The sequence below is a fragment of the Catharus ustulatus genome, chromosome 32, assembly GCF_009819885.2.
Source record: "Catharus ustulatus isolate bCatUst1 chromosome 32, bCatUst1.pri.v2, whole genome shotgun sequence".
Classification (NCBI taxonomy): Eukaryota; Metazoa; Chordata; class Aves; order Passeriformes; family Turdidae; genus Catharus; species Catharus ustulatus.
The window spans coordinates 747369-774077 of record NC_046252.1 but is presented as its reverse complement, the minus strand read 5'-3'; the positions used below and the strand labels follow the sequence as shown (position 1 = coordinate 774077).

At 48.1% G+C, this 26709-nt stretch overlaps 1 protein-coding gene across 1 annotated transcript in view; it reads left to right on the top strand.

The window, feature by feature from the left end:
* LOC117009221 (RNA-binding protein 10-like) overlaps positions 1 to 26709 on the top strand; it is a 68276-nt gene that overhangs the window by 23204 nt on the left and 18363 nt on the right. Inside the window, 10 exon segments of the mRNA XM_033083461.2 lie at positions 3241 to 3327; positions 7471 to 7531; positions 9793 to 9951; positions 12953 to 13113; positions 14557 to 14654; positions 14955 to 15054; positions 18371 to 18572; positions 19270 to 19424; positions 19972 to 20065; positions 21553 to 21653. Coding sequence (XP_032939352.1) covers positions 3241 to 3327; positions 7471 to 7531; positions 9793 to 9951; positions 12953 to 13113; positions 14557 to 14654; positions 14955 to 15054; positions 18371 to 18572; positions 19270 to 19424; positions 19972 to 20065; positions 21553 to 21653 — 1218 coding nt within the window.

The following is a 26709-nucleotide window of genomic DNA, read 5'->3' as shown; positions in this document are numbered from 1 at the left end:
TGTACTGGTTTGTACTGGCCTCTACTGGTCTGTACTGGTTTGTACTGGTGTGTAATGGTTTGTACTGGTTTGCACTGGTCTCTACTGGTTTGTACTGGTTTGCACTGGCCTGTACTGGTTTGTACTGGTCAGTACTGGCTTGTACTGGTTTGTACTGGTTTGTATTGGTTTCTACTGGTCTGTATTGGCCTGTACTGGATTGTACTGGTCTGTACTGGTCTGTAGTGGTCTGTATTGACCTGTACTGGCTTGTACTGGTCTGTACTGGTCTGTATTGACCTGTACTGGCTTGTACTGGTCTGTACTGGTCTGTATTGGCCTGTACTGGCTTGTTTTGGTTTGTACTGGTCTGTACTGGCTTGTACTGGGTTGTATTAGGTTGTATTGGCCTGTACTGGTTTGTACTGGTGTGTAATGGTTTGTACTGATTTGCACTGGTTTCTGCTGGTTTGTATTGGTTTGCACTGGCCTGTACTGGTTTATACTGGTCTGTACTCGCTTGTATTGGTTTGTACTGGTTTGCACTGGTGTGTAATGGTTTGTACTGGCTTATACTGGTCAGTAGTGGTTTGTACTGGTTTGCAGTGTTTTATACTGTTTTGTACTGGCCTATACTGGCTTGTACTGGCTTGTACTGGTTTGTATTGGTTTGTACTGGTCTGTATTGGCCTGTACTGGCTTGTTTTGGTTTGTATTGGTCTGTACTGGTTTGTACTGGGTTGTATTAGGTTGTATTGGCCTGTACTGGTTTGTACTGGTGTGTAATGGTTTGTACTGGTTTTCACTGGTCTCTACTGGTTTGTATTGGTTTGCACTGGCCTGTACTGGTTTGTACTGGCCTGTACTGGCTTGTATTGGTTAGTACTGGTTTGCACTGGTGTGTAATGGTTTGTACTGGCTTATACTGGTCAGTACTGGTTTGTACTGGTTTACAGTGTTTTATACTGTTTTGTACTGGCCTATACTGGTTTGTATTGATTTGTACTGGTTTGTACTGGCCTCTACTGGTTTGTACTGGCCTGTACTGGCTTGTATTGGTTTGTACTGGTTTATACTGGCTTGTACTGGGTGGTGTTGGATTGTATTGGCCTGTACTGGTTTGTACTGGCCTGTACTGGTTTGTACTGGTGTGTACTGGTTTGTACTGGTCTCTACGGGTTTGTATTGGCCTGTTCTGGCTTGGACTGCTGTGGAATGGTCTGTACTGGTTTATACTGGCTTCTATTGGTCTGTACTGGTTTGTACTGGCCTGTACTGGTTTGTACTGGCTTGTACTGGTTTGTACTGGCCTGTACTGGTTTGTATTGGTTTATACTGGCCCGTAATGGCCTGTACTGGTTTGTACTGGCTTGTACTGGTTTGTACTGGCTTGTACTGGTCTGTACTGGCTTGTACTGGTTTGTACTGGTTTGTACTGGCTTGTACTGGTTTGTACTGGCTTGTATTGGTTTGTACTGGTTTGTACTGGCCTCTATTGGTTTGTACTGGCCTCTACTGGCTTGTACTGGGTGGTATTGGATTGTATTGGCCTGTACTGGCTTGTACTGGTGTGTACTGGTTTGTACTGGTTTATACTGGCTTCTATTGGTCTGTACTGGTTTGTACTGGCTTGTACTGGTTTGTACTGGCCTGTACTGGTTTGTACTGGCTTGTACTGGTTTGTGCTGGCCTGTACTGGTTTGTATTGGTTTGTACTGGCCCATAATGGCCTGTACTGGTTTGTGCTGGCCTGTACTGGTTTGTATTGGTTTATACTGGCCCATAATGGCCTGTACTGGTTTGTATTGGTTTGTATTGGTTTGTAATGGCCTGTACTGGTTTGTATTGGTTTGTATTGGTTTGTAATGGCCTGTACTGGTTTGTATTGGGTTGTATTGGTCTGTACTGGCCTGTACTGGTTTATACTGGCCCGTAATGGCCTGTACTGGTTTGTACTGGCTTGTATTGGTCTCTACTGGCTTGTACTGGCATGTACTGGTCAGTACTGATTTGTACTGGTTTACAGAGTTTCATACTGTTTTGTACTGGCCTATACTGGTCTGTACTGGCTTGTACTGGTCTGTACTGGTCTGTATTGGTCTGTACTGGTCTGTACTGGCTTGTACTGGGTTGTATTAGGTTGTATTGGCCTGTACTGGTTTGTACTGGTGTGTAATGGTTTGTACAGGTTTGCACTGGTCACTACTGGTTTGTATTGGCCTGTTCTGGCTTGTGTTGGTTTGTACTGGTCTGTACTGGTTTGTACTGGCCTGTACTGGCTTGTATTGGTTTGTACTGGTTTGTACTGGTCTGTACTGGCTTGTACTGGCCTGTTCTGGCTTGTATTGATTTGTACTGGTTTATACTGGTCTCTACTGGCCTGTACTGGCCTGTACTGGCTTGTATTGGTTTGTACTGGTTTGTACTGGTCTCTACTGGTTTGTACTGGCCTGTTCTGGCTTGTATTGGTTTGTACTGGTCTATACTGGCTTGTACTGGGTGGTATTGGATTGTATTGGCCTGTACTGGCTTGTACTGGTGTGTACTGGTTTGTACTGGTCTCTACTGGTTTGTACTGGCCTGTACTGGTTTGTGCTGGCCTGTACTGGTTTGTATTGGTTTGTACTGGCCCATAATGGCCTGTACTGGTTTGTACTGGCCTGTACTGATTTGTATTGGTTTGTAATGGCCTGTACTGGTTTGTACTGGCTTGTATTGGTCTATACTGGTTTGTACTGGCTTGTACTGGTTTGTACTGGCCTGTACTGGTTTGTACTGGTTTGTATTGGTTTGTAATGGCCTGTACTGGGTTGTACTGGTATATAATGGTCTGTACTGGTTACACTGGTTTGTACTGACTTGTACTGGCCTGTAGTGGCCTGTACTGGTTTCTACTGGTCTGTAATGGTTTGTATTGGCTTGTATTGAGTTGTATTGGTTTGTACTGGCTTGTACTGGTTTGTACTGGCCTGTAGTGGCCTGTGTTAGTTTGTACTGGCCTGTACTGGTCTATACTGGTCTGTACTGGTCTGTACTGGTCTGTGCCCCCTGGTGCCCCTCAAAACCAGTCCTGGTGCCCCCCTGGTGTCCCCCAAATTCAGAACGTGGTACATCCCAAATTCCCAACATGGTACCCCCTGGTGCCCCCCCCGACCCCTCTATGACCCCTGACCCCCCATTGACCCCTGACCCCTCTGTGCCCTCTGACCCCCCATTGACCCCTGACCCCCCATTGACCTCTGACCCCTGTGTGTCCCCCAGGCCGGGCTGACCCTGCTGGGTCACCGCGTGTCCCTGCACTACAGCGACCCCAAACCCAAAATCAACGAGGACTGGCTCTGTGCCAAGGTGGGCACTGGGAGCACTGGGACAAACTGGGAGGGACTGGGAAGCACTGGGAGTGACTGGGAGGGAACTGGGAACAACTGGGAGGGAACTGGGAGCAACTGGAAGGGCACTGGGAGGGCACTGGGGGGAACTGGAAAGCACTGGGAGCAACTGGGAACAACTGGGAGGGCACTGGGGAGCATTGGGAACAACTGGGAGGGACTGGGAACTCTGGAGTTGCAATGGGGTGGCACTGGGTGGCACTGGGAGGGCACTGGGGGGAACTGGGAGGGCACTGGGGGGCACTGGGGAGGACTGGGAACCACTGGGGGGCACTGGGAGGGCATTGGGAGCACTGGGAGGGACTGGGAACTCTGGAGTAGCACTGGGGTGGCACTGGGTGGCACTGGGGGGAACTGGGAGGGCACTGGGGGGCACTGGGAGGGCATTGAGGGGATCGGGGAGGGCACTGGGGGGGAGTGGGAGGCACTGGTGGCACTGGGAGCAATTGGGAGGGCACTGGGGTGGCACTGGTGGCACTGGGAGGGCACTGGGGTGGCACTGGGAACAATTGGGAGGCACTGGGGGGGAACTGGAAAGCACTGGGAGGGCACTGCGAGCAACTGGGAACAACTGGGAGGGACTGGGGAGCACTGGAAAGGCACTGGGAGCAACTGGGAGGGCACTGGGAACTCTGGAGTAGCAATGGAGTGGCACTGGGTGGCACTGGGGTGGCACTGGGAACAACTGGGAGGGCACTGGGGAGCACTGGGAGGGCACTGGGGAGCACTGGGAACAACTGGGTGGGCACTGGGGGGTACTGGGAGACACTGGGAACTCTGGAGTAGCAATGGGGTGGTACTGGGAGGGACTGGGAGGGACTGGGAGGGAACTGGGACCAACTGGAAGGGCACTGGGAGGGCGCTGGTGGCACTGGAGGGCACTGGAGGGCACTGGTGGCACTGGGAGCACTGGGGGGAACTGGTGAGGCACTGGGGTGGCATTGGGAGGGCACTGGGAGGGCACTGGTGGCACTGGGAAGCACTGGGAGGGAACTGGGAGTGCAGGGAGGGCACTGGGGTCTCACATTTGGGATTTTTTGGGATATTTTGGGTTCAATCCCCACATTTGGGATTTTTGGGGTTTTTTGGGGGTTCTATCCCTAATTTTGGGGTCACATTTGGAATTTTTTTGGGGTTCCCAGTGCAGGGTCTCACATTTGGGGTCTGACATTTGGGATTTTTGGGGTTCAATCCCCGATTTTGGGTTATTTTGGGGTCACATTTGGGATTTTTGGGGGTTTTTTTGGGATTCAATCCCCACATTTGGGATTTTTTGGGTTTCAATCCCTGATTTTGGGGTCACATTTGGAATTTTTTTGGGGTTCCCAGTCTGGGGTCTGACATTTGGGATTTTTGGGGGTTTTTTTGGGGTTCAATCCCTGATTTTGGGGCCACATTTGGGATTTTTGGGGTTTCCAGTGCAGGGTCTCACATTTGGGATTTTTGGGGTTTTTTTTTTGGAGTTCAATCCCCGATTTTGGGTTATTTTGGGGTCACATTTGGGATTTTGGGGGTTTTTTTGGAGTTCAATCCCTACATTTGGGATTTTTTGGGGTTCAATCCCTGATTTTGAGTTATTTTGGGGTCTGACATTTGGGATTTTTTGGGATTTTTGGGGTTCAATCCCTGATTTTGGGTTATTTTGGGGTCACGTTTGGGATTTTTGGGGGATTTTTGTGGTTCCCAGTGCGGGCTCTCACATTTGGGATCTCACATTTAGGATTTTTGGGGTTTTTTTTGGGGTTCAATCCCTGATTTTGGGTTATTTTGGGGTCTGATATTTGGGATTTTTCAGGGTTCCCAGTGTGGGGTTTCACATTTGGGGTCTGAAATTTGGGATTTTTTCAGGGTTCAATCCCTGATTTTGGGGTCTGACATTTGGGTTTTTGGGGTTTCCAGTGCAGGGTCTCACATTTGGGATTTTTGGGGTTTTTTTTTTGGGGTTCAATCCCTGATTTTGGATTATTTTGGGGTCACATTTGGGATTTTTGGGGTTCAATCCCTGATTTTGGGTTATTTTGGGGTCTGACATTTGGGATTTTTGGGGTTTTTGTGGTTCCCAGTGCGGGGTCTGATATTTGGGGTCTGAAATTTGGGATTTTTTGGGGTTCAATCCCCACATTTGGGATTTTTTGGGGTTCAGTCCCTGATTTTGGGTTATTTTGGAGTCTGATATTTGGGATATTTTGGGGTTTTTTTTAGGGTTCAATCCCTGATTTTGGGGTCTGACATTTGGGATTTTTTGGGGTTCAGTCCCTGATTTTGTGTTATTTTGGGGTCTGACATTTGGGATTTTTTGGGGTTTAATCCCCACATTTGGGATTTTTTGGGAGTTCAATCCCCACATTTGGGATTTTTGAGGATTTTTTTGTGGTTCAATCCCTACATTTGGGATTTTTTTTGGGTTCAATTCCTGATTTTGGGTTATTTTGGGGTCTGACATTTGGGATTTTTTGGGGTTTTTTTTGGGGTTCAACCCCCACATTTGGGATTTTTTGGGGTTCAATCCCTGACTTTGGGGTCTGACATTTGGGATTTTTGGGATTTTTTGGGGTTCAATCCCTGACTTTGGGTTATTTTGGGGTCACATTTAGGATTTTTGGGGTTCAGTCCCTGATTTTGGGTTATTTTGGTGTCTCACATTTGGGATTTTTTGGGAGTTCAATCCCTGATTTTGGGTTATTTTGGGGTCTGATATTTGGGATATTTTGGGGTTCAATCCCTGATTTTGGGGTCACATTTGGGATTTTTGGGATATTTTGGGGTTCAATCCCCGATTTTGGGTTATTTTGGGGTCACATTTGGGATTTTTTGGGGTTCAATCCCCACATTTGGGATTTTTGAGGATTTTTTTGGGATTCAATCCCCACATTTGGGATTTTTTGGGTTCAATCCCTGATTTTGGGGTCACATTTGGTTTTTTTTGGGGTTCAGTTCCTGATTTTGGGTTATTTTGGGGTCTGACATTTGGGATTTTTGGGGTTTTTGTGGTTCCCAGTGCAGGGTCTCACATTTAGTGTCTCACATTTGGGATTTTTTTTTGGGTTCAATCCCCACATTTGGGATTTTTTGGGGTTCAATCCCTGATTTTGGGTTATTTTGGGGTCACATTTGGGGTTTTTTGGGTTTTTTTGGGATTCAATCCCTGATTCTGGTTTATTTTGGGATCTGACATTTGGGATTTTTGGGGTTTTTGTGGTTCCCAGTGCGGGGTTTCACATTTGGGGTCTGACATTTGGGATTTTTGGGGTTCAATCCCCGATTTTGGTGTCTCACATTTGGGATTTTTTGGGGTTCAGTCCCTGATTTTGGGTTATTTTGGGGTCTGACATTTGGGATTTTTCAGGGTTCCCAGTGCAGGGTCTCAAATTTGGGGTCTGACATTTGGGATTTTTGGGGGTTCAATCCCCGATTTTGAGGTCTCACATTTGGGATTTTTGGGGTTCAATCCCTGATTTTGGGTTATTTTGGGGTCACATTTGGGTTTTTTTGGGTTTTTTTGGGATTCAATCCCTGATTCTGGTTTATTTTGGGGTCTGACATTTGGGATTTTTGGTTTTTTTTGTGGTTTCCAGTGCGGGTCTCACATTTAGTGTCTCACATTTGGGATTTTTTTTGGGTTCAATCCCCACATTTGGGATTTTTTTTGGGTTCAATCCCTGATTTTGGGTTATTTTGGGGTCACATTTTGGATTTTTTGGGGATTTTTTGGGGTTCAATCCCCACATTTGGGATTTTTGGGTTTTTTTCTGGTTCCCAGTGTGGGGTGTCACATTTGGGATCTGGCATTTGGGATTTTTAGGGTTCAATCCCCACATTTGGGATTTTTTGGGTTCAATCCCTGATTTTGGGCTCACATTTGGGATTTTTTTGGGGTTCAGTTCCTGATTTTGGGTTATTTTGGGGTCACATTTGAGTTTTTTTGGGGTTCAATCCCTGATTTTGGGTTATTTTGGGGTCTGACATTTGGGATTTTTGGGATATTTTGGGGTTCAATCCCTGATTCTGGTTTATTTTGGGGTCTGACATTTGGGATTTTTTGGGGTTCAATCCCTGATTTTGGGGTCACATTTGGGATTTTTTGGGATTTTTGTGTTCCCAGTGCGGGGTGCAGAACTTCAAGCGCCGTGAGAAATGTTTCAAGTGCGGGGTCCCCAAGGCCGGTGAGTGACCCCAAATCCCCCAAATCCACCCCAAAAACAAAAAAACCCCAAAATTATTGGGGGAACCCCGGTTTGGGGTCAGTCCCTGAATTTGGGGTTTTTAGGATTTTTGGGGGAGGGTTTTTTTTTTGGGGTTTTTGGTTTTTTTGTGTTTTGGGGTTTTTTTTGTTTTGTTTTTTTGGGGGGTTTTGGGTTTTTTTTGGGGTTTTTTGGGGTTTTTTGGGGGGGTTTTTGGGGTTTTTTTGGGGTTTTTTTGGGTTTTTTTTTCTGGTTCTTGGGGGGGGTTTGGGATGTTTTGGAGCTTTTTTAGGGGGATTTTTTTGGGTTTTTTGGGAGGAGGGGTTTGGGGTTTTTTTTGTTTTTGGGGTTTTTTGGGGGGGTTTGGGTTTTTTTTGTTTTGTTTGGTTTTTTGGAGTTTTTTGGGGGTTTTTTGTTTTGTTTTTTTGGGGATTTTTTAGGTTTTTTTGGGTTTATTTTTGGTTTTTGGGGTGTTTTTGGGGAGGTTTTGGGGGGGAGTTTGGTTTTTTTCTTGGGGGTTTTTTTTGAGTTTTCGTTTTTTGGAGTTTTTGGGGTTTTTTTTATTATTTTCCTATTTTATCTCTTTCCTCTAACTCTTTATTTTATTATTTTGTTTACTTTCCTATTTTATCTATTTCCTCTAACTTTCTGTTTCATTTTTTTTATTGTTTTCCTATTTTATCCTTTAACTCTCTATTTTATTTTTTTATTATTTTACTCTTTTATCCCTTTCCCCTAACTCTTTATTTTATTTTGCTATTTTATTTATTTCCTCTAACTCTCTATTTTAATTTTTGGGTTTTTTTTTTATTATTTTGCTATTTTATCTCTTTCTCCTAACTCTCTATTTTATTTTTTTATTACTTTACTATTTTATTTCTTTCCCCTAACTCTCTTATTTTATTTTTTTGAGGATTTTTTTGTTAATTTTGCTATTTTATCTCTTTCCTCTAACTCTGTATTTTTGGGGTTTTTTTGGGTTTTTGGGTTTTTTTAATTTATTTTTTGGGTTTTTTGTGGGGTTTTTTTTGTTTTGTTTTTTGGGGTTTTTTGGGGGTTTTTGGTTTTTTTTATTTTTGTTTTTTGTTTTTTTGTTTATTTTACTATTTTATCTCTTTCCTCTAACTCTCTATTTTATTTTTTTATTATTTTACTATTTTATTTCTTTCCCCTAACTCTCTTATTTTATTTTTTTGGGGATTTTTTTTGGTTATTTTGCTATTTTATCTATTTCCTCTAATTCTGTATTTTTGGTTTTTTTTGGGTTTTTGGGTTTTTTTAATTTATTTTTTGGGTTTTTTGTGGGTTTTTTTTTGTTTTGGGTTTTTTTTTTTGTTTTATTTGAGTTTTTGTGGTTTTTTGTTTTTTTTTTTTTTTGTTTTATTTTTTGGATTTTTTGTTTTATTATTTGGGTTTTTTGTTGTTTTTTTTTATTTTGGGTTTTTTTTGTTTTATTATTTGGGTTTTTTGTGGGGTTTTTTTTTGTTTTTGGGGGTTTTTTGGGTTTTGTTTAATTTTTGTTTTTTATTTTTTTGTTTATTTTACTATTTTATCTCTGTCCCCCAACCCTCTCTTTTATTTTTTTGTTTATTTTACTGTTTTATCTATTTCCTCTAACTCTCTATTTTGGTTTTTTTTTGTTTTTTGGCTTTGTTTTGTTTTGTTTTTTGGGGTTTTTTGGTTGTTTTTTTATTTTTTATTTTTGTTTTTTGTTTTTTTTATTATTTTACTATTTTATCTCTTTCCCCCAACTCTCTATTTTATTTTTTTATTATTTTACTATTTTATTTTTTTCCCCTAACTCTCTTATTTTATTTTTTTGAGGATTTTTTTGGTTATTTTGCTACTTTATCTATTTCCTCTAACTCTCTATTTTTGGGGGTTTTTGGGTTTTTGGGTTTTTTTATTTATTTTTTGGGTTTTTTGGGGGGGATTTTTGGGTTTTTGGGTTTTTTTGTTTTATTATTTGGGTTTTTTGTGGGTTTTTTTTTGGTTTTGGGGTTTTTTTGTTTTATTATTTGGGGCTTTTGTTGTTTTTTATTTTTGGGGTTTTTTTTGTTTTATTATTTGGGGTTTTTGTTGGTTTTTTATTTTTCGTTTTTTTTTTTTTTTTTATTATTTGGGTTTTTTGTTGTTTTTTGGGGCTTTTTTTTTGTTTTTTTTATTATTTTCGTATTCTGTCCCTTTCCCCTAACTCTCTATTTTATATTTATTTTATTTTTATTTATTTTGATTTTTGCCAGAGGCCGAGCAGAGGGGTCCGGGGGGTCCCAGGGCCGAGCTGGGCCCGGGGGGGGGAGGGGCGGGGCTGCTGCCCCTCCCCCAACCCTACGGAGCCAACCTGGGGGGGCCCCACGGGGGGAGCCAGGGGGGCAGCGAGCCCGGGGACAACGCCAATGACAGTGAGTGGGGGAGGGGCGGGGAGGGGCAGGGGCGGGGGAGGGGCGGGGGAGGGGCTTGGGGGATTTGGGCATTTTTTGGGGATTTTTTTGGGGGATTTTCGTGATTTTTTGGGATTTTTTTGGGATTTTTTTGGGGAATTTTCGTGATTTTTTGGGATTTTTTAAAATTTTTTTTGGATTTTTTAAAAAATTTTTTGGGGTTTTTTTTGGGGGGAATTTTTGGGATTTTTTTGGGATTTTTAAAAATTTTTTTGGGATTTTTAAAAAATTTTTTTGTGATTTTTTGGGAGAATTTTCTTGATTTTTTGGGATTTTTTTTGTGATTTTTGGGGGGAATTTTTGTGGTTTTTTTGGGGTTTTTTTGAAAAAATTTTGAAAAATTTTCATGACTTTTGGGGATTTTTAAAAAAAATTTTTGGGATTTTTTGGGGAGAATTTTCTTAAATTTTTGGGATTTTTAAAAAAAATTTTGGGATTTTTTTTTAGGGATTTTTTTTATTTTGGGGGGGATATTTGTGATTTGTTTGGAGTTTTTTTGGGATTTTTTGGGGGAATTTTCGTGATTTTTGGGGATTTTTAAAAAAATTTTTTGGGATTTTTTGGGGGAATTTTCTTGATTTTTTGGGATTTTTTTTTATTTTTGGGGGGGAATTTTGGGGGGATATTTGTGATTTTTTGGGATTTTTTTTGGATTTTTTGGAGGAATTTTCGTGATTTTTTGGGATTTTTTAAAAAAATTTTTGGGATTTTTAAAAAAAAATTTTGTGATTTTTTTGGGGAATATTCGTGATTTTTTTGGGATTTTTAAAAAAATTTTTTGGGCTTTTTTAGGGGGATTTTTGTGATTTTTTGGGATTTTTTTGGGATTTTTTGGGGAATATTCGTGATTTTTTGGGATTTTTTTTTAAATTTTTTGGGGTTTTTTAAAAAATTTTTTGGGATTTTTTTGGGGAATATTCGTGGATTTTTTGGTATTTTTTAAAAAATTTTTTGGGAATTTTTTAAAACATTTTTTGGGATTTTTTTGTTTTTTAAAAATTTTTTTGGGGATTTTTAAAAAATTTTTTGGGGATTTTTTGTGGGGAATTTTCGTGATTTTTTGGGATTTTTAAAAAAACATTTTTGGGGAATTTTCGTGATTTTATGGGGATTTAAAAAAAAAGAAATTGGGATTTTTTGGGGGAATTTTCGTGATTTTTTTGGATTTTTAAAAAAATTTTTTGTGAATTTTTGGCGGAATTTTCTTGATTTTTTGGGATTTTTTTTATTTTTGGGGGGGAATTTTTGTGATTTTTTGGGATTTTTTTTTTATATTTGGGGGGAATTTTTGTGATTTTTTTGGGATTTTTTTGAAAAAATTTTGAAAAATTTTCGTGATTTTTTTTGATTTTTAAAAAAATTTTTGGGGATTTTTTGGGGGAATTTTCATGATTTTTTGGGATTTTTTTGGGATTTTTTGGAGGAATTTTCGTGATTTTTTGGGATTTAAAAAAAAAATTTGGGGAATTTTTGTGATTTTTATGGGGATTTTTAAAAAAAAAATTGGGATTTTTTTTGGGATTTTCATGATTTTTTGGGATTTTTTGGGGGGAATTTTCGTGATTTGGGGATTTTTTTTTAAATTTTTGGGGTTTTTTAGGGGATTTTGGGGGGAAATTTTGGGGATTTTTTTTTTAATTAGGAGGGGTTTTTTAGGCTATTTTGGGGGGATTTTTTTAATTATTATTTTTTTGGGGTTCTAGGGGATTTTGGGGGGATCCCAGGTGTGCTCAGGTGTCCCCAGGTGCCCCCAGATGCTCTCAGGTGTATCTCAGGTGTATCCCAGGTGTATCCCAGGTGTATCTCAGGTGCATTCAGGTGCTCTCAGGTGTATCCAGGTGTGTCCCAGGTGTACCCCAGGTGTATCCCAGTGTCCCCAGGTGTATCTCAGGTGCTCTCAGGTGTGCCCAGGTGTGCCCCTCTCCCCCCCAGCCATCATCCTGCAGAACCTGCACCCCCAGAGCAGCCTGGAGTCCATCCTGGCACAGTGTCCCCAATGTCCCTGAGTGTCCCCAGTGCCCCCAGGTGTATCCAGGTGTGTCCCAGGTGTACCCCAGGTGTATCCAGGTGTGCTCAGGTGTATCTCAGGTGCCCCCAGGTGTATTTCAGGTGTATCCAGGTATCCCCAGGTGTATCCAGGTGCTCTCAGGTGTATCCAGCTACCCCCAGGTGTATCTCAGGTATATCCAGGTATCCCCAGGTGTATCCAGGTGTATCTCAGGTGTATCCCAGGTGTATCCAGGTGTGCTCAGGTGTATCCAGGTGCTCTCAGGTGTATCCAGGTGTATCCCAGGTGTATCCAGGTGCTCTCAGGTGTATCCCAGGTGTGCTCAGGTGTATCCACGTACCCCCAGATGTATCTCAGGTATATCTCAGGTGTATCCAGGTATCTCCAGGTGTACTCAGGTGTATCAAGGTACCCCCAGGTGTACCCCAGGTGTATCCAGGTGTCCCCAGGTGCTCTCAGGTGTCCCCCTGTCCCCCCCCCAGCCATCATCCTGCGGAACCTGCACCCCCAGAGCAGCCTGGAGTCCATCCTGGCACAGTGTCCCCCAGTGTCCCTGAGTGTACCCCAGTGTCCCCAGGTGTATCCAGGTGCTCTCAGGTGTGCCCAGGTGTGCCCAGGTGTATCTCAGGTGTGTCCCTGTCCCCCCCAGCCATCATCCTGCGGAACCTGCACCCCCAGAGCAGCCTGGAGTCCATCCTGGCACAGTGTCCCCAGGTGTCCCAGCTATCCCAGGTGCACTCAGGTGTATCCAGGTATCCCCAGGTGTATCCCAGGTGTATCTCAGGTGTCCCCAGGTGTGTCCCTGTCCCCCCCCCAGCCATCATCCTGCGGAACCTGCACCCCCAGAGCAGCCTGGAGCCCATCCTGGCACAGTGCCCCCAGTGCCCCCAGGTGTATCCCAGTGCTCCCAGGTGTATCCCAGGTGTCCCCAGGTGTGTCCCTCTGTCCCCCCAGCCATCATCCTGCGGAACCTGCACCCCCAGAGCAGCCTGGAGTCCATCCTGGCCGCGCTCGCCCCCTTTGCCGCGCTCTCGGCCGCCAACGTTCGCGTGATCAAGGATCGGCAGACGCAGCTGAACCGCGGCTTCGCCTTCGTGCAGCTCAGCACCATCGTGGTACTGGGGGCACTGGGGGCACTGGGAGCCACTGGGGGCAACTGGGAGGGGAGTGGGGGACACTGGGGGGGACTGGGAGGGACTGGGAAGAACACTGGGGGGGACTGGGAGAGGGATTAGGGGACACAGGGGGGGACTGGGAGGGAGTGGGGGACACTGGGGGGGACTGGGAGGGACTGGGAGAGGGATTAGGGGACACTGGGAGGGGAGTGGGGGACACTGGGAGGGACTGGGAGCCACTGGGAGGGGAGTGGGGGACACTGGGAACCACTGGGAGCCACTGGGAGGGACTGGGAGGGGAGTGGGGGACACTGGGAGGGACTGGGAGGGGAGTGGGAGAGGGATTAGGGGACATTGGGGGGGACTGGGAGCGACTGGGGGGACTGGGAAAGGGATTAGGGGACACTGGGGGGGACTGGGAGGGAGTGGGGGAGAGTGGGGAGGGACTGGGAGGGGACTGGGGGGAAACTGGGAGGAGTAGGGGACACTGGGAGGGACTGGGAGGGACTGGGAATTACTAGGAGTGACTGGGAGTGAGTGGAAGGAGATTGGGGGACACTGGGAGGGGAACTGGGAGGGACTGGGGGGTCACTGGTGGGGACTGGGAGGGACTTGGGAGGACTGGGATGGACTGGGATGGACTGGGAAGGACTGAGAGGGACTGGGAGAGGGATTGGGGGACACTGGGAGGGACTGGGAGGGGATTGGGAATTACTAGGAGTGACTGGGAGTGAGTGGAAGGAGATTGGGAGGGAACTGGGAGTGACTGGGAGGGAGTGGGGAGCACTGGGAGGGGAACTGGGAGGGACTGGGGGGACACTGGTGGGGACTGAGAGGGACTGGGAAGGACTGGGAGAGGACTGGGATGGACTGGGAAGGACTGGGAGGGACTGGGAGAGGGACTGGGGGACGTGGGAAGAGACTGGGAGAGGATTGGGGGGAGTGGAAGGAGATTGGGAGGGGACTGGGAGTGACTGGGAGGGATTGGGGGACACTGGGAGGGGACTGGGGGGACTGGGAGGGACTGGGAGTTACTGGGATGGGAGTGGAGGAGACTGGGGAGGACTGGGAGGAGACTGGGAACGACTGGGAGTGACTGGGAAGGGGAATGGGAGCAAGTTCAGGGGACTGGGGGAACTGGGAAGGGATTGGGGGATACTGGGAGGAACTGGGAGTGACTGGGTGAGGAACTGGGGGACACTGGGGGGGACTGGGAAGGAGGAACAGAGACTGGAGGATACTGGGATGGACTGGGAGGACTGGCACCCATCGTGGTGGTGGCACTGGGAGGAACTGGGATGGACTGGGGGGCACTGGGAGCGACTGGGAAGGACCCAGAGGCAGTGGGACCACCTGGACCCAGTGCTCCCCAGTGCTCCCAGTCCCTCCCAGTCCCTCCCAGTCCCTCCCAGTATCCCCAGTCCCCTGACCCCTGCCCCCCAGGAGGCCGCGCAGCTGCTGCAGATGTTGCAGGCCCTGCACCCCCCCCTGCACATCGACGGCAAGAGCATCAACGTGGAGTTCGCCAAGGGCTCCAAGAGGTGAGGGGACACCTGGGGACACCTGGGGACAGCTGGGGACACACCTGGGGACACACCTGGGCACCTGGGGACAAACCTGGGCACACCTGGGGACACACCTGGGGACAGCTGGGGACACACCTGGGGACACACCTGGGCATGGGCACACACCTGGGGACACACCTGGGGACACACCTGGGCACACCTGGGCACACCTGGGCACACACCTGGGCACACCTGAGGGCACACCTGGGCATGGGCACACACCTGGGCACTGCACCTGGTCCAGGCCCCGCCCCTGAGTCGAGGCTCCGCCCACAGGGACGTGCAGGGGGCGGGGCCTGGGGAGGGGCCCCCCCGCGCCAGCGCCGCCTCCGTCGCCTCCACGGCCATCGCTGCGGCACAGTGGGCACTGTCACAGGTGAGGGACACCTGAACAGGTGAGGGACACTGAGACAGGTGAGGGACACTGTCACAGGTGAGGGGCACTGTCACAGGTGAGGGACACACCTGCACAGGTGAGGGACACTGTCACAGGTGAGGGGCACTGACACAGGTGAGGGGCACTGTCACAGGTGAGGGGCACTGAGACAGGTGAGGGGCACTGACACAGGTGAGGGACACTGTCACAGGTGAGGGGCACTGTCACAGGTGAGGGACACCTGGACAGGTGAGGGGCACTGTCACAGGTGAGGGGCACTGTCACAGGTGAGGGACACTGTCACAGGTGAGGGACACCTGGACAGGTGAGGGGCACTGTCACAGGTGAGGGGCACTGTCACAGGTGAGGGACACACCTGGACAGGTGAGGGGCACTGTCACAGGTGAGGGACACTGTCACAGGTGAGGGGCACTGAGACAGGTGAGGGACACTGAGACAGGTGAGGGACACTGTCACAGGTGAGGGACACACCTGGACAGGTGAGGGACACTGACACAGGTGAGGGACACTGTCACAGGTGAGGGGCACTGTCACAGGTGAGGGACACACCTGCACAGGTGAGGGGCACTGTCACAGGTGAGGGGCACTGTCACAGGTGAGGGACACTGTCACAGGTGAGGGACACACCTGCACAGGTGAGGGGCACTGTCACAGGTGAGGGGCACTGTCACAGGTGAGGGGCACTGTCACAGGTGAGGGACACACCTGGACAGGTGAGGGGCACTGTCACAGGTGAGGGGCACTGTCACAGGTGAGGGACACACCTGGACAGGTGAGGGGCACTGTCACAGGTGAGGGGCACTGTCACAGGTGAGGGACACACCTGGACAGGTGAGGGGCACTGTCACAGGTGAGGGACACACCTGGACAGGTGAGGGACACTGTCACAGGTGAGGGACACTGACACAGGTGAGGGGCACTGTCACAGGTGAGGGACACTGTCACAAGTGAGGGACACTGTCACAGGTGAGGGACACACCTGGACAGGTGAGGGACACTGTCACAGGTGAGGGGCACTGTCACAGGTGAGGGACACTGTCACAGGTGAGGGACACGGTCACAGGTGAGGGACACTGACACAGGTGACACACACCTGGACAGGTGAGGGACACTGTCACAGGTGAGGGACACACCTGGACAGGTGAGGGGCACTGTCACAGGTGAGGGACACTGTCACAGGTGAGGGACACACCTGGACAGGTGAGGGACACTGTCACAGGTGAGGGGCACTGTCACAGGTGAGGGGCACTGTCACAGGTGAGGGGCACTGTCACAGGTGAGGGACACACCTGGACAGGTGAGGGACACTGTCACAGGTGAGGGGCACTGACACAGGTGAGGGGCACTGTCACAGGTGAGGGACACTGAGACAGGTGAGGGACACTGTCACAGGTGAGGGACACTGACAGGTGAGGGACACTGACACAGGTGAGGGGCACTGTCACAGGTGAGGGACACTGACACAGGTGAGGGGCACTGTCACAGGTGAGGGGCACTGTCACAGGTGAGGGACACTGTCACAGGTGAGGGACACCTGGATAGGTGAGGGGCACTGTCACAGGTGAGGGGGACACCTGAACAGGTGAGAGGCACTGTCACAGGTGAGGGACACTGTCACAGGTGAGGGGCACTGAGACAGGTGAGGGGCACTGTCACAGGTGAGGGGCACCTGGACAGGTGAGGGACACTGAGACAGGTGAGGGGCACTGTCACAGGTGAGGGACACTGTCACAGGTGAGGGACACACCTGGACAGGTGAGGGACACTGTCACAGGTGAGGGACACTGTCACAGGTGAGGGACACTGTCACAGGTGAGGGGCACTGTCACAGGTGAGGGACACTGTCACAGGTGAGGGACACACCTGGACAGGTGAGGGACACTGAGACAGGTGAGGGGCACTGTCACAGGTGAGGGGCACTGTCACAGGTGAGGGGCACTGTCACAGGTGAGGGACACTGTCACAGGTGAGGGGCACTGTCACAGGTGAGGGGGACACCTGAACAGGTGAGGGACACTGTCACAGGTGAGGGACACTGTCACAGGTGAGGGGCACTGTCACAGGTGAGGGACACTGTCACAGGTGAGGGGCACTGTCACAGGTGAGGGACACACCTGGACAGGTGAGGGACACTGTCACAGGTGAGGGACACTGTCACAGGTGAGGGGCACTGTCACAGGTGAGGGGCACTGTCACAGGTGAGGGACACACCTGAACAGGTGAGGGACACTGTCACAGGTGAGGGGCACTGTCACAGGTGAGGGGCACTGTCACAGGTGAGGGACACTGAGACAGGTGAGGGACACTGACACAGGTGAGGGGCACTGTCACAGGTGAGGGGCACTGTCACAGGTGAGGGACACTGAGACAGGTGAGGGACACTGTCACAGGTGAGGGACACACCTGAACAGGTGAGGGACACTGTCACAGGTGAGGGACACTGTCACAGGTGAGGGGCACTGTCACAGGTGAGGGACACACCTGGACAGGTGAGGGGCACTGTCACAGGTGAGGGACACTGAGACAGGTGAGGGACACTGAGACAGGTGAGGGACACTGTCACAGGTGAGGGACACACCTGGACAGGTGAGGGACACTGTCACAGGTGAGGGGCACTGTCACAGGTGAGGGGCACTGTCACAGGTGACACACACCTGCACAGGTGGGCTCGGTCACAGGTAGACACTGACACACCTGCACAGGTGGGCGGGGCCTGAGCTGTGACCTGGGCGTGGCCAATGAGTGGGAGGGGCCTGAGGATTGAGGGCGGAGCTTGAAAGGATGGGGCGGGGCTGAGCTGAGTGTGGGCGTGGCTCAACGTGAGGGGTGTGGCTTGGCGGGAGGGGGTGTGGCTTAAACACTGGGTATGGTTTGTGCTCTGTGGGCGTGGTCTACTCTAAGTGGGTGTGGTCTGAGTGGGTGTGGGCGTGGTTTCCTCTAAGTGGGCGTGGTTTGTTGTGTGTGGGCATGGCTTAGTCTAAGTGGGCGTGGTTTGTTGTGTGTGGGTGTGGTTCATCTGTGGACATGGTTTGTTCGGTGTGGGCGTGGCTTCTTATTTGTGGGCGTGGCTTCCTGTTAAATGGGCGTGGTTTCCTCTCTGTGGGCGTGGTTTCTCATTAAAGGGGCGTGGTCTTGTCTTTGTGGGTGTGGTTTCTCTTTGTGGGTGTGGCTTCCAACAAATGGGTGTGGTTTTATCCTTGGTGGGTGTGGCTTTCTCTTTGTGGGTGTGGTTTTTCTTTGTGGGCGTGGCCTCCCCAAGGGGGCGTGTCCTGAGCTGTCCCCTCCCCTCCCCCAGGCCGCTCCCGGCTCGGACACGCCCTGGGCGGGGGGGGAGGAGCCCAGCTCCGACTTCAGCGGCTTCTACCAATCAGAGGAGCCCTTCCCTGGGCCTGGCCCCGCCCTCTATGGCCCCGCCTACCTGAAAGGAGCCTCGGCCCCGCCCCCCGGCCCCGCCCTGCCCGGCCCCGCCCCCACCAAGGCTGAGGGCCCCGCCCCAGGTGAGTGCTGGGTGTGCCCAGGTGTGACCTCTGACCCCCCAGGTGTGATCTCTGACCCCCCAGGTGTGACCTCTGACCCTCCCAGGTGTCCCCAGGTGTCCCCAGGTGTCCCCAGGTGTGACCTCTGACCCCTCCAGGTGTACCAAGGTGTCCCCAGGTATTCCCAGGTTCCTTTTCAGGTGTGTCCAGGTGTCCCCGGGTGCGACCTCTGACCCCCCCAGGTGTCCCCAGGTGTCCCCAGGTGTTCCCAGGTCTCTCTCAGGTGTCCCCAGGTGTGACCTCTGACCCCCCAGGTGTGACCCATTCCCCCCAGGTGTCCCCAGGTGTGACCTCTGACCCTCTCAGGTGTTCCCAGGTGTCCCCAGGTGTGACCTCTGACCCCCCCAGGTGTCCCCAGGTGTGACCTCTGACCCTCCCAGGTGTCCCCAGGTGTCCCCAGGTGTCCCCAGGTCTCTCTCAGGTGTTCCCAGGTGTGATCTCTGACCTCCCCAGGTGTCCCCAGGAGTGACCTCTGACCCCCCAGGTGTGACCCATTCCCCCCAGGTGTTCCCAGGTGTGACCTCTGACCCTCTCAGGTGTCCCCAGGTGTCCCTAGGTGTCCCCAGGTATTCCCAGGTTCCTTCTCAGGTGTCCCCAGGTGTCCCCAGGTGTGTCCCCTCTCCAATGACGTCACTTCCCGTTCCCCTCCCCCCCCCAGGCCCGGAGGAGCCGCCCCAGGAGCCCGCGGGGGGTGGGGGAGGGGCCGCAGGGGGGGCGGGGCCTTTCCCCTCCCGAGCCCCCCCTGGCCCCGCCCCCTACCCCTCCCCCACCGCCGAGACCCCCGCGGGGGCAGCGCCGGGACCCCCCGGGCAGGTGGGACCCCAAAAATTGGGGGGAGGGGTCCGAAAATTTGGGAGGAACCTCAAAAATTGGGGGGGAGGGGTCTCAAAAATGAGGGAGGACCCCAAAAATTGGGGGAAGAACCCCAAAAATTGGGGGGGAGGGGTCTTAAAAATTGGGGGGACCCAAAAAATTTGAGGGAGGGGCCCAAAAATTGGGGGAGACCCCAAAAATTTGGGGGAAGGGGACTCAGAATTGGGGAAGGGTCCTAAGATATGAGGGGGGACCCCAAAAATTTGGGGAAGGGGCCCAAAAATTGTGGGAAGAGGGGAAAGGAATGGAGCCAAAATTAGTGGAAGGGGTCTCAAAATGAGGGGGGACCCCAAAAATTTTGTGGGGAGGGGTCTTAAAATGGGGAAGGGACCCCAAAATTTGGGAAAATTGGAGGGGGAGGGGCTGGAAATGAGGAGGGGGAGGGGCTGGAAGTGAGGAGGGGGATCCCTAAAAGTGGGGGAGGGGGCCGGGGGGGATTCTGGGGGGGATTTGGGATCATTTTGGGGCGCTCCCCTCCCCCCCCCAGAGCTACTCGGGGTCTCTCAAGGCTGAACCCCCAAACTCGGCCCCGGCGGGGACCCCCCCGGGACCCCCCGGCAGCGACGGCTACGGGCAGTACCGTGAGTGGGGGAGGGGCGGGGGGAGGGGAGGGGTCCTGGGGGGGTTTGGGGGGTCCTAGGGGGGATTTGGGGGGTCCTGGGGGGATTTGAGGGGTCCTGGGGAGGATTTAAGGGGATTTTGGGGGGTCCGAGGGGGCTTCTGGGAGAATTGGAGGGGTCCTGGGGGGGATTTGAGGAGATTTTGGGGGGGGGTTTGGGGTCCTGGAGGGGTCCTGGGGGATTTGAGGGGTCCTGGGGGGGAATTAAGGGGATTTTGGGGGGTCCTGGGGGGGTCCTGGGGGGGATTTGAGGGGATTTTGGGGGGGTTTGGGGGGATTTGGGAGGTCCTGGGGAGCCCTGGGGGGGATTTCAGGGGTCGTGGGGGGATTTGAGGGGATTTTGGGGGGTCCTGGGGGGGTCCTGGGAGGATTTGAGGGGTCCTGGGGGGGATTTTGGGGGGTCCTGGGGGAGATTTGGGGGGTCCTGGGGGGGATTTGAGGGAATTTTGGGGGATCCTGGGGGGATTTGGGGGGTCCTGGGGGGATCCTGGGAGGGAATTAAGGGGATTTTGGGGGGTCCTGGGGGGGATTTGGGGGGCTCCGAGGGGGGTTTGGGGGGATTTGGGGGATCCTGGGGGGGTCCTTGGGGGGAATTGAGGGTTTTTGGGGGGTCCTGGGGGATTTTGGGGGATCCTGGTGGAAAACTGGGGGGATTTGGGGGGTCCTGGGGGGGATTTGGGGTTCCTGGGGGAGGAATTGAGGAGCTTTTTGGGGGGTTTGGGGGGGGGATTTAAGGAGATTTGGGGGATCCTGAGGGGGTTTTTGGGGTCCTGGGAGGGATTTGGGGGATCTGAGGGGTCCCTGGGAGGGATTTTGGGGAGTCCTGGTGGAAAATTGGGGGGATTTGGGGGATCATGGGTGGGAATTGGGGGAAAAATTGGGGGGTGTGAGGGGATTTGGGGCTCCTGGGGGGATTTGAGGGGATTTTGGGGGGTTATGGGGAGGATTTGAGGGGTCCTGGAGGGGTTTGGGGGGTCCTGGGAGGGATTTGAGGGGATTTTGGGGGGTCCTGGGGGGGTGTTGGGGGGGATTTTGGGGATCCTGGGGGGAATTGAGGGGTCCTGAGGGGATTTGGGGGGTTCTGGGGGGGATTTGAGGAGATTTTGGGGGGATTTGAGGGGTCGTGGGGGGATTTGAGGGGAATTTGAGGGGTCCTGGGGGGATTTGGGAGGGATTTGGGGGGATCCCAAAGGAATTTGAGGACATTTTTTGGGGTCCTGGGGGGGATTTTGGGGAAGACCCCAGAAAATTTTTTTTTGGGGGGGTGTGGGGAGAGATTTTGGGGCAGAATTTTGGGGCAATTCCGACCAAAATTTCCGCCCCATTTTCCCCTCAACCCCTCCCCCACCCCCTCCCTCCCTTTTTGAGGGTCCCAAAAATTTAGGAGACCCCTCCCCAATTTCGGGGTGACCCCAAACCCCCCAAAAATTCCCCAAATTTTCCCCCCAGCCGTCCCTGACGTGTCCCAGTACCAGTACGACGAGACCTCGGGCTTTTATTACGACCCCGTCACCGGGCTCTACTACGACCCCCACTCCCAGGTCTGGGTTGGGGGGACCCCAAAAATCGGGGGAGGGGTTTGGGGGGAAAAAAGGGAAATTTGGGCAAAAAAAAGAAATTTTTTTTGGTGAAAAAATGAGGATTTTTGGTGAAAAAATGGCGATTTTGGGTGAAAAAATGGGAATTTTTGGGTGAAAAAAAGTGAATTTTTGGGATAAAAAATGAGGATTTTTGACCTGAAAATGATGTTTTAATGGGATTTGGGGTTTGGGGTTTGGGGGGAGAAAAGGGAAATTTGGGCAAAAAATGAAATTTTTTTTGGTGAAAAAATGGGAATTTTTGGTGAAAAAATGAGGATTTTTGGTGAAAAAATGGGGATTTTTGGGTGAAAAAAGTGATTTTTTTGGAAAAAAATGGGAGTTTTAGGCTTGAAAATGATATTTTAATGGGATTTGGGATTTGGAGGGAAAAAAGAAAATTTGGGCAAAAAAATGAAATTTTTTTTGGTGAAAAAATGAGGATTTTTGGTGAAAAAAGTGAATTTTTGGGATAAGAAATGACTGAAAATGATGTTTTAATGGGATTTGGGATTTGGGGTTTGGGATTTGGGGGAAAAAAAGGAAATTTGGGAAAAAATTGAAATTTTTTTTTGGTGAAAAAATGAGGATTTTTGGTGAAAAAAGTGATTTTTTTTTTGTTAAAAAAGTGATTTTTTTGGAAAAAAATGGGAATTTTAGGTTTGAAAATGATATTTTAATGGGATTTTAGGGTGGGGTTTTGGGGTTTTTGGGTCTGGGGGGGATCCTGAAAATCGGGGGAGGGGCTTGGGGGGAAAAAAGGGAAATTTGGGAAAAAATTGATTTTTTTTTTGGTGAAAAAATGAGGATTTATGGTGAAAAAATGGGAATTTTTGGGATAAGAAATGAGGATTTTTGACCTGAAAATGATGTTTTAATGGGATTTGGGGTTTGGGGTTTGGGGGGAAAAAGGAAATTTGGGAAAAAAATGAAATTTTTTTTGGTGAAAAAATGGGAATTTTTGGTGAAAAAACGGGGATTTTTGGTGAAAAAAGTGATTTTTTTTGGTTTAAAAAGTGGGGTTTTTTTGGAAAAAAATGGGAATTTTAGGCTTGAAAATGATATTTTAATGGGATTTTAGGGTGGGGTTTGGGGTTTTGGGTGCAGGGGGGATTTGGGGGGAAAAAAGGAAATTTGGGAAAAAAATGAAATTTTTGTAGTGAAAAAATGAGGATTTGGGGTGAAAAAATGGGAATTTTTGGTGAAAAAATGGGAATTTTGGGTGAAAAAAAGTGAATTTTTGGGATAAAAAATGAGGATTTTTGACGTGAAAATGATGTTTTAATGGGATTTGGGGTTTGGGGTGAAAAAAGGAAATTTGGTAAAAAAAATGAAATTTTTTTTGGTGAAAAAATGAGGATTTTTGGTAAAAAAATGTGAATTTTTGGGTGAAAAAAGTGATTTTTTTTTGGTTAAAAAAGTTTTTTTTTTGGAAAAAAATGGGAATTTTAGGCTTGAAAATGATATTTTAATGGGATTTTAGGGTGAGATTTGGGGTTTTGGGGGACATGAGGGGATTTGGGGGAAAAAAAGGAAATTTGGGCAAAAAAATGAAATTTTTTTGGTGAAAAAATTAGGATTTTTGGGGAAAAAATGGGGATTTTGGGTGAAAAAAGTGAATTTTTGGGATAAAAAATGAGGATTTTGGACCTGAAAATGATGTTTTAATGGGATTTGGGGTTTGGGGTTTGGGATTTGGGGGGAAAAAAGAAATTTGGGCAAAAATTGATTTTTTTTGGTGAAAAAATGAGGATTTTTGGTGAAAAAATGGGGATTTTGGGTGAAAAAATGTGAATTTTTGGGATAAAAAATGAGGATTTTTGACCTGAAAATGATGTTTTAATGGGGTTTGGGATTTGGGGGGAAAAAAGGAAATTTGGGGAAAAATTGAAATTTTTTTTGGTGAAAAAATGGGGATTTTTGGAAAAAAAATGGGAATTTTAGGCTTGAAAATGATATTTTAAATGATATTTTAGGGTGGGGTTTTGGGGTTTTGGGGTCTGGGGGGGATCCCAAAAATCGGGGGAGGGGTTTGGGGGAAAAAAAGGGAAATTTGGGCAAAAAATGAAATTTTTTTTGGTGAAAAAATGAGGATTTTTGGTGAAAAAATGGGGATTTTGGGTGAAAAAATGGGAATTTTGGGTGTTTCTGGGCTGATTTTTGGGTATTTCTGGGTCGGTTTTTGGGATTTTTCTTGGCTGATTTTGGGGTTTGTCAGGGATGATTTTGGGGTTTTTCAGGAGCAATTTTTGGGTTTTTCAGGGTGGGTTTTTGGGTGTTTCTGGGCTGATTTCTGGGTTTTTCTGGGTCGGTTTTTGAGGTTTTTCTTGGTTGATTTTTGGGTATTTCTGGGATGATTTTGGGGTTTGTCAGGGATATTTTTTGGTATTTCTGGGCTGATTTTTGGGTGTTTCTGGGCTTTTTTTTGGGTATTTCTGGGCAGATTTTGGGGTTATTCTGAGCTGATTTTTGGGTATTTCTGAGCTGATTTTGGGTGTTTCTGGGTTGATTTTTGGGTGTTTCTTGGCTGATTTGGGGTTTGTTAGGGATGATTTTGGGGTTATTCTTGGCTGATTTTTGGGGTATTTCTGGGCTGATTTTGGTGTTATTCTGGGCTGGTTTGGGGGTTTGTCAGGAACAATTTTGGGGTTTTTCTTGGCTGATTTTTGGGTATTTCTGAGTGGGTTTTTGGATTTTTTTGGGTGGGTTTTTGGGATTTTTCTTGAGTGATTTTTGGGTATTTCTGGGCTGATTTTGGGGTTTGTCAGGGATGATTTTGGGGGTTTTTTTGGTTGGTTTTTTGGTATTTCTGAGCTGATTTTTGGGTGTTTCTGGGTGGATTTTGAGTTTTTCAGGGAGAATTTTCGGATTTTTCTTGACTGATTTTGGGGTTTGTCAGGGATGATTTTGGGGTTTTTCAGGAGCAATTTTTGGGTTTTTCAGGGTGGGTTTTTTGGGTATTTCTGGGCTGATTTTGGGATTTTTAGTGTGGGTTTTTGGGGTTTGTCAGGGATGATTTTGGGGTGTTTCTGGGCTGATTTTCGGATGTTTCTGGGCTGATTTTGGGTTTGTCAGGGATGATTTTTGGGTATTTCTGGGCTGATTTTTGGGTTTTTCAGGGTGGGTTTTTGGATTTTTTTGGGTGGGTTTTTGGGTATTTCTTGACTGATTTTTGCGTATTTCTGCGTCGGTTTTTGGGATTTTTCTTGGCTGATTTTGGTGTTATTGTGGGTGGGTTTTGGGGTATTTCTGGGCTGATTTTTGGGTGTCACTGGGTTGATTTTGGGGTTATTCTGGGCTGATTATTGGGTTTTTCAGGGTTGGTTTTTGGTGTTTCTCTTGGCTGATTTTGGGGATTTCTGAGCTGATTTTTGGGTGTTTCTGGGTTGGTTTTTGGGTTTTTTCTGGGTCAGTTTTTGGGACTTTTCTTGGCTGATTTTGGGGTTTGTCAGGGATGATTTTGGGGTTATCCTAGGTGGGTTTTTGGGTATTTCTGAGCTGATTTTTGGGTTTTTCTGGACTGGTTTTTGCCTATTTCTGGGTGGGTTTTTGAGACTTTTCTTGGCTGATTTTTGGGATTTTTCTTGGCTGATTTTGGGGTTATTCTGTGCTGATTTTGGGGTTTGTCAGGTCTGATTTTTTGATGTTTCTGGACTGGTTTTTTGGTGTTTCTGGGCTGATTTTTGGGTGTTTCTGGGTTGGTTTTTAGGATTTTTGTTGGCTGATTTTTGGGTGTTTCTGAGTGGGTTTTTGAGTATTTCTGAGCTGATTTTTAGGTATTTCTTGACTGATTTTTGAGTGTTTCTGGGCTGATTTTTGGGTTTTTCTGGATGGATTTTTGGGTTTTTTTGGGTGGGTTTTTAGGTATTTCTGGGCTGATTTTTGGAATTTTTCTTGGCTGATTTTGGGGTTATTCTGGGTGGGTTTTTGGGTATTTCTGAGCTGATTTTTGGCTATTTCTGAACTGATTTTTGGATATTTCTTGACTAATTTTTGAGTATTTCTGGGCTGATTTTTGGATGTTTCTGTGCTGATTTTGGGGTTTGTCAGGGCTGTTTTTTGGCTATTTCTGAGCTGATTTTTTGGTGTTATTCTGAGCTGATTTTTTGGATATTTCTGAGCTGATTTTTGGGTATTTCTCGGCCGGTTTTGGTGTTATTCTGAGCTGATTTTCGGATGTTTCTGAGCTGATTTTGGGGTTTGTCAGGGCTGTTTTTTTGGTATTTCTGGACTGTTTTTTTGGTGTTATTCTGAGCTGATTTTTGGCTATTTCTGAGCTGATTTTTGGAGCTTTTCTGAGCTGATTTTTGGCTGTTTCTGAGCTGATTTTGGGGTTTGTCAGGGATATTTTTTGGCTATTTCTGAGCTGATTGTTGGGTATTTCTGAGCTGGTTTTTGGATTTTTCTGGGCTGATTTTTGAGTATTTCTGGGCTGATTTTTGGTGTTATTCTGGACTGTTTTTTTGGTGTTTCTGAGCTGATTTTTGGGTATTTCAGGGTGGGTTTTTGGGACTTTTCTTGACTGATTTTGGAGCTTTTCTGAACTGATTTTTTGGATATTTCTGAGCTGATTTTTGGTATTTCTGGGCTGATTTTGGAGTTATTCTGAGCTGATTTTTGGATGTTTCTTGACTGATTTTTGAGTATTTCTGAACTGGTTTTTGGATATTTCTGAACTGATTTTTGGGTATTTCTGGACCGTTTTTTTTGGTGTTTCTGAGCTGATTTTCGGATATTTCTGTGCTGATTTTGGGGTTTGTCAGGGATTTTTTTTGGCTATTTCTGAGCTGATTTTTGGGTATTTCTGGACTGTTTTTTTGGTGTTTCTGAGCTGATTTTGAGGTTTGTCAGGGATGTTTTTTGGCTATTTCTGAACTGATTTTTGGACATTTCTGAGCTGATTTTTGAGTATTTCTGGGCTGATTTTTGGTGTTATTCTGAGCTGATTTTTGGTGTTATTCTGAGCTGATTTTTGGCTATTTCTGAGCTGATTTTTGGCTATTTCTGGACGGTTTTTTTGGTGTTTTCT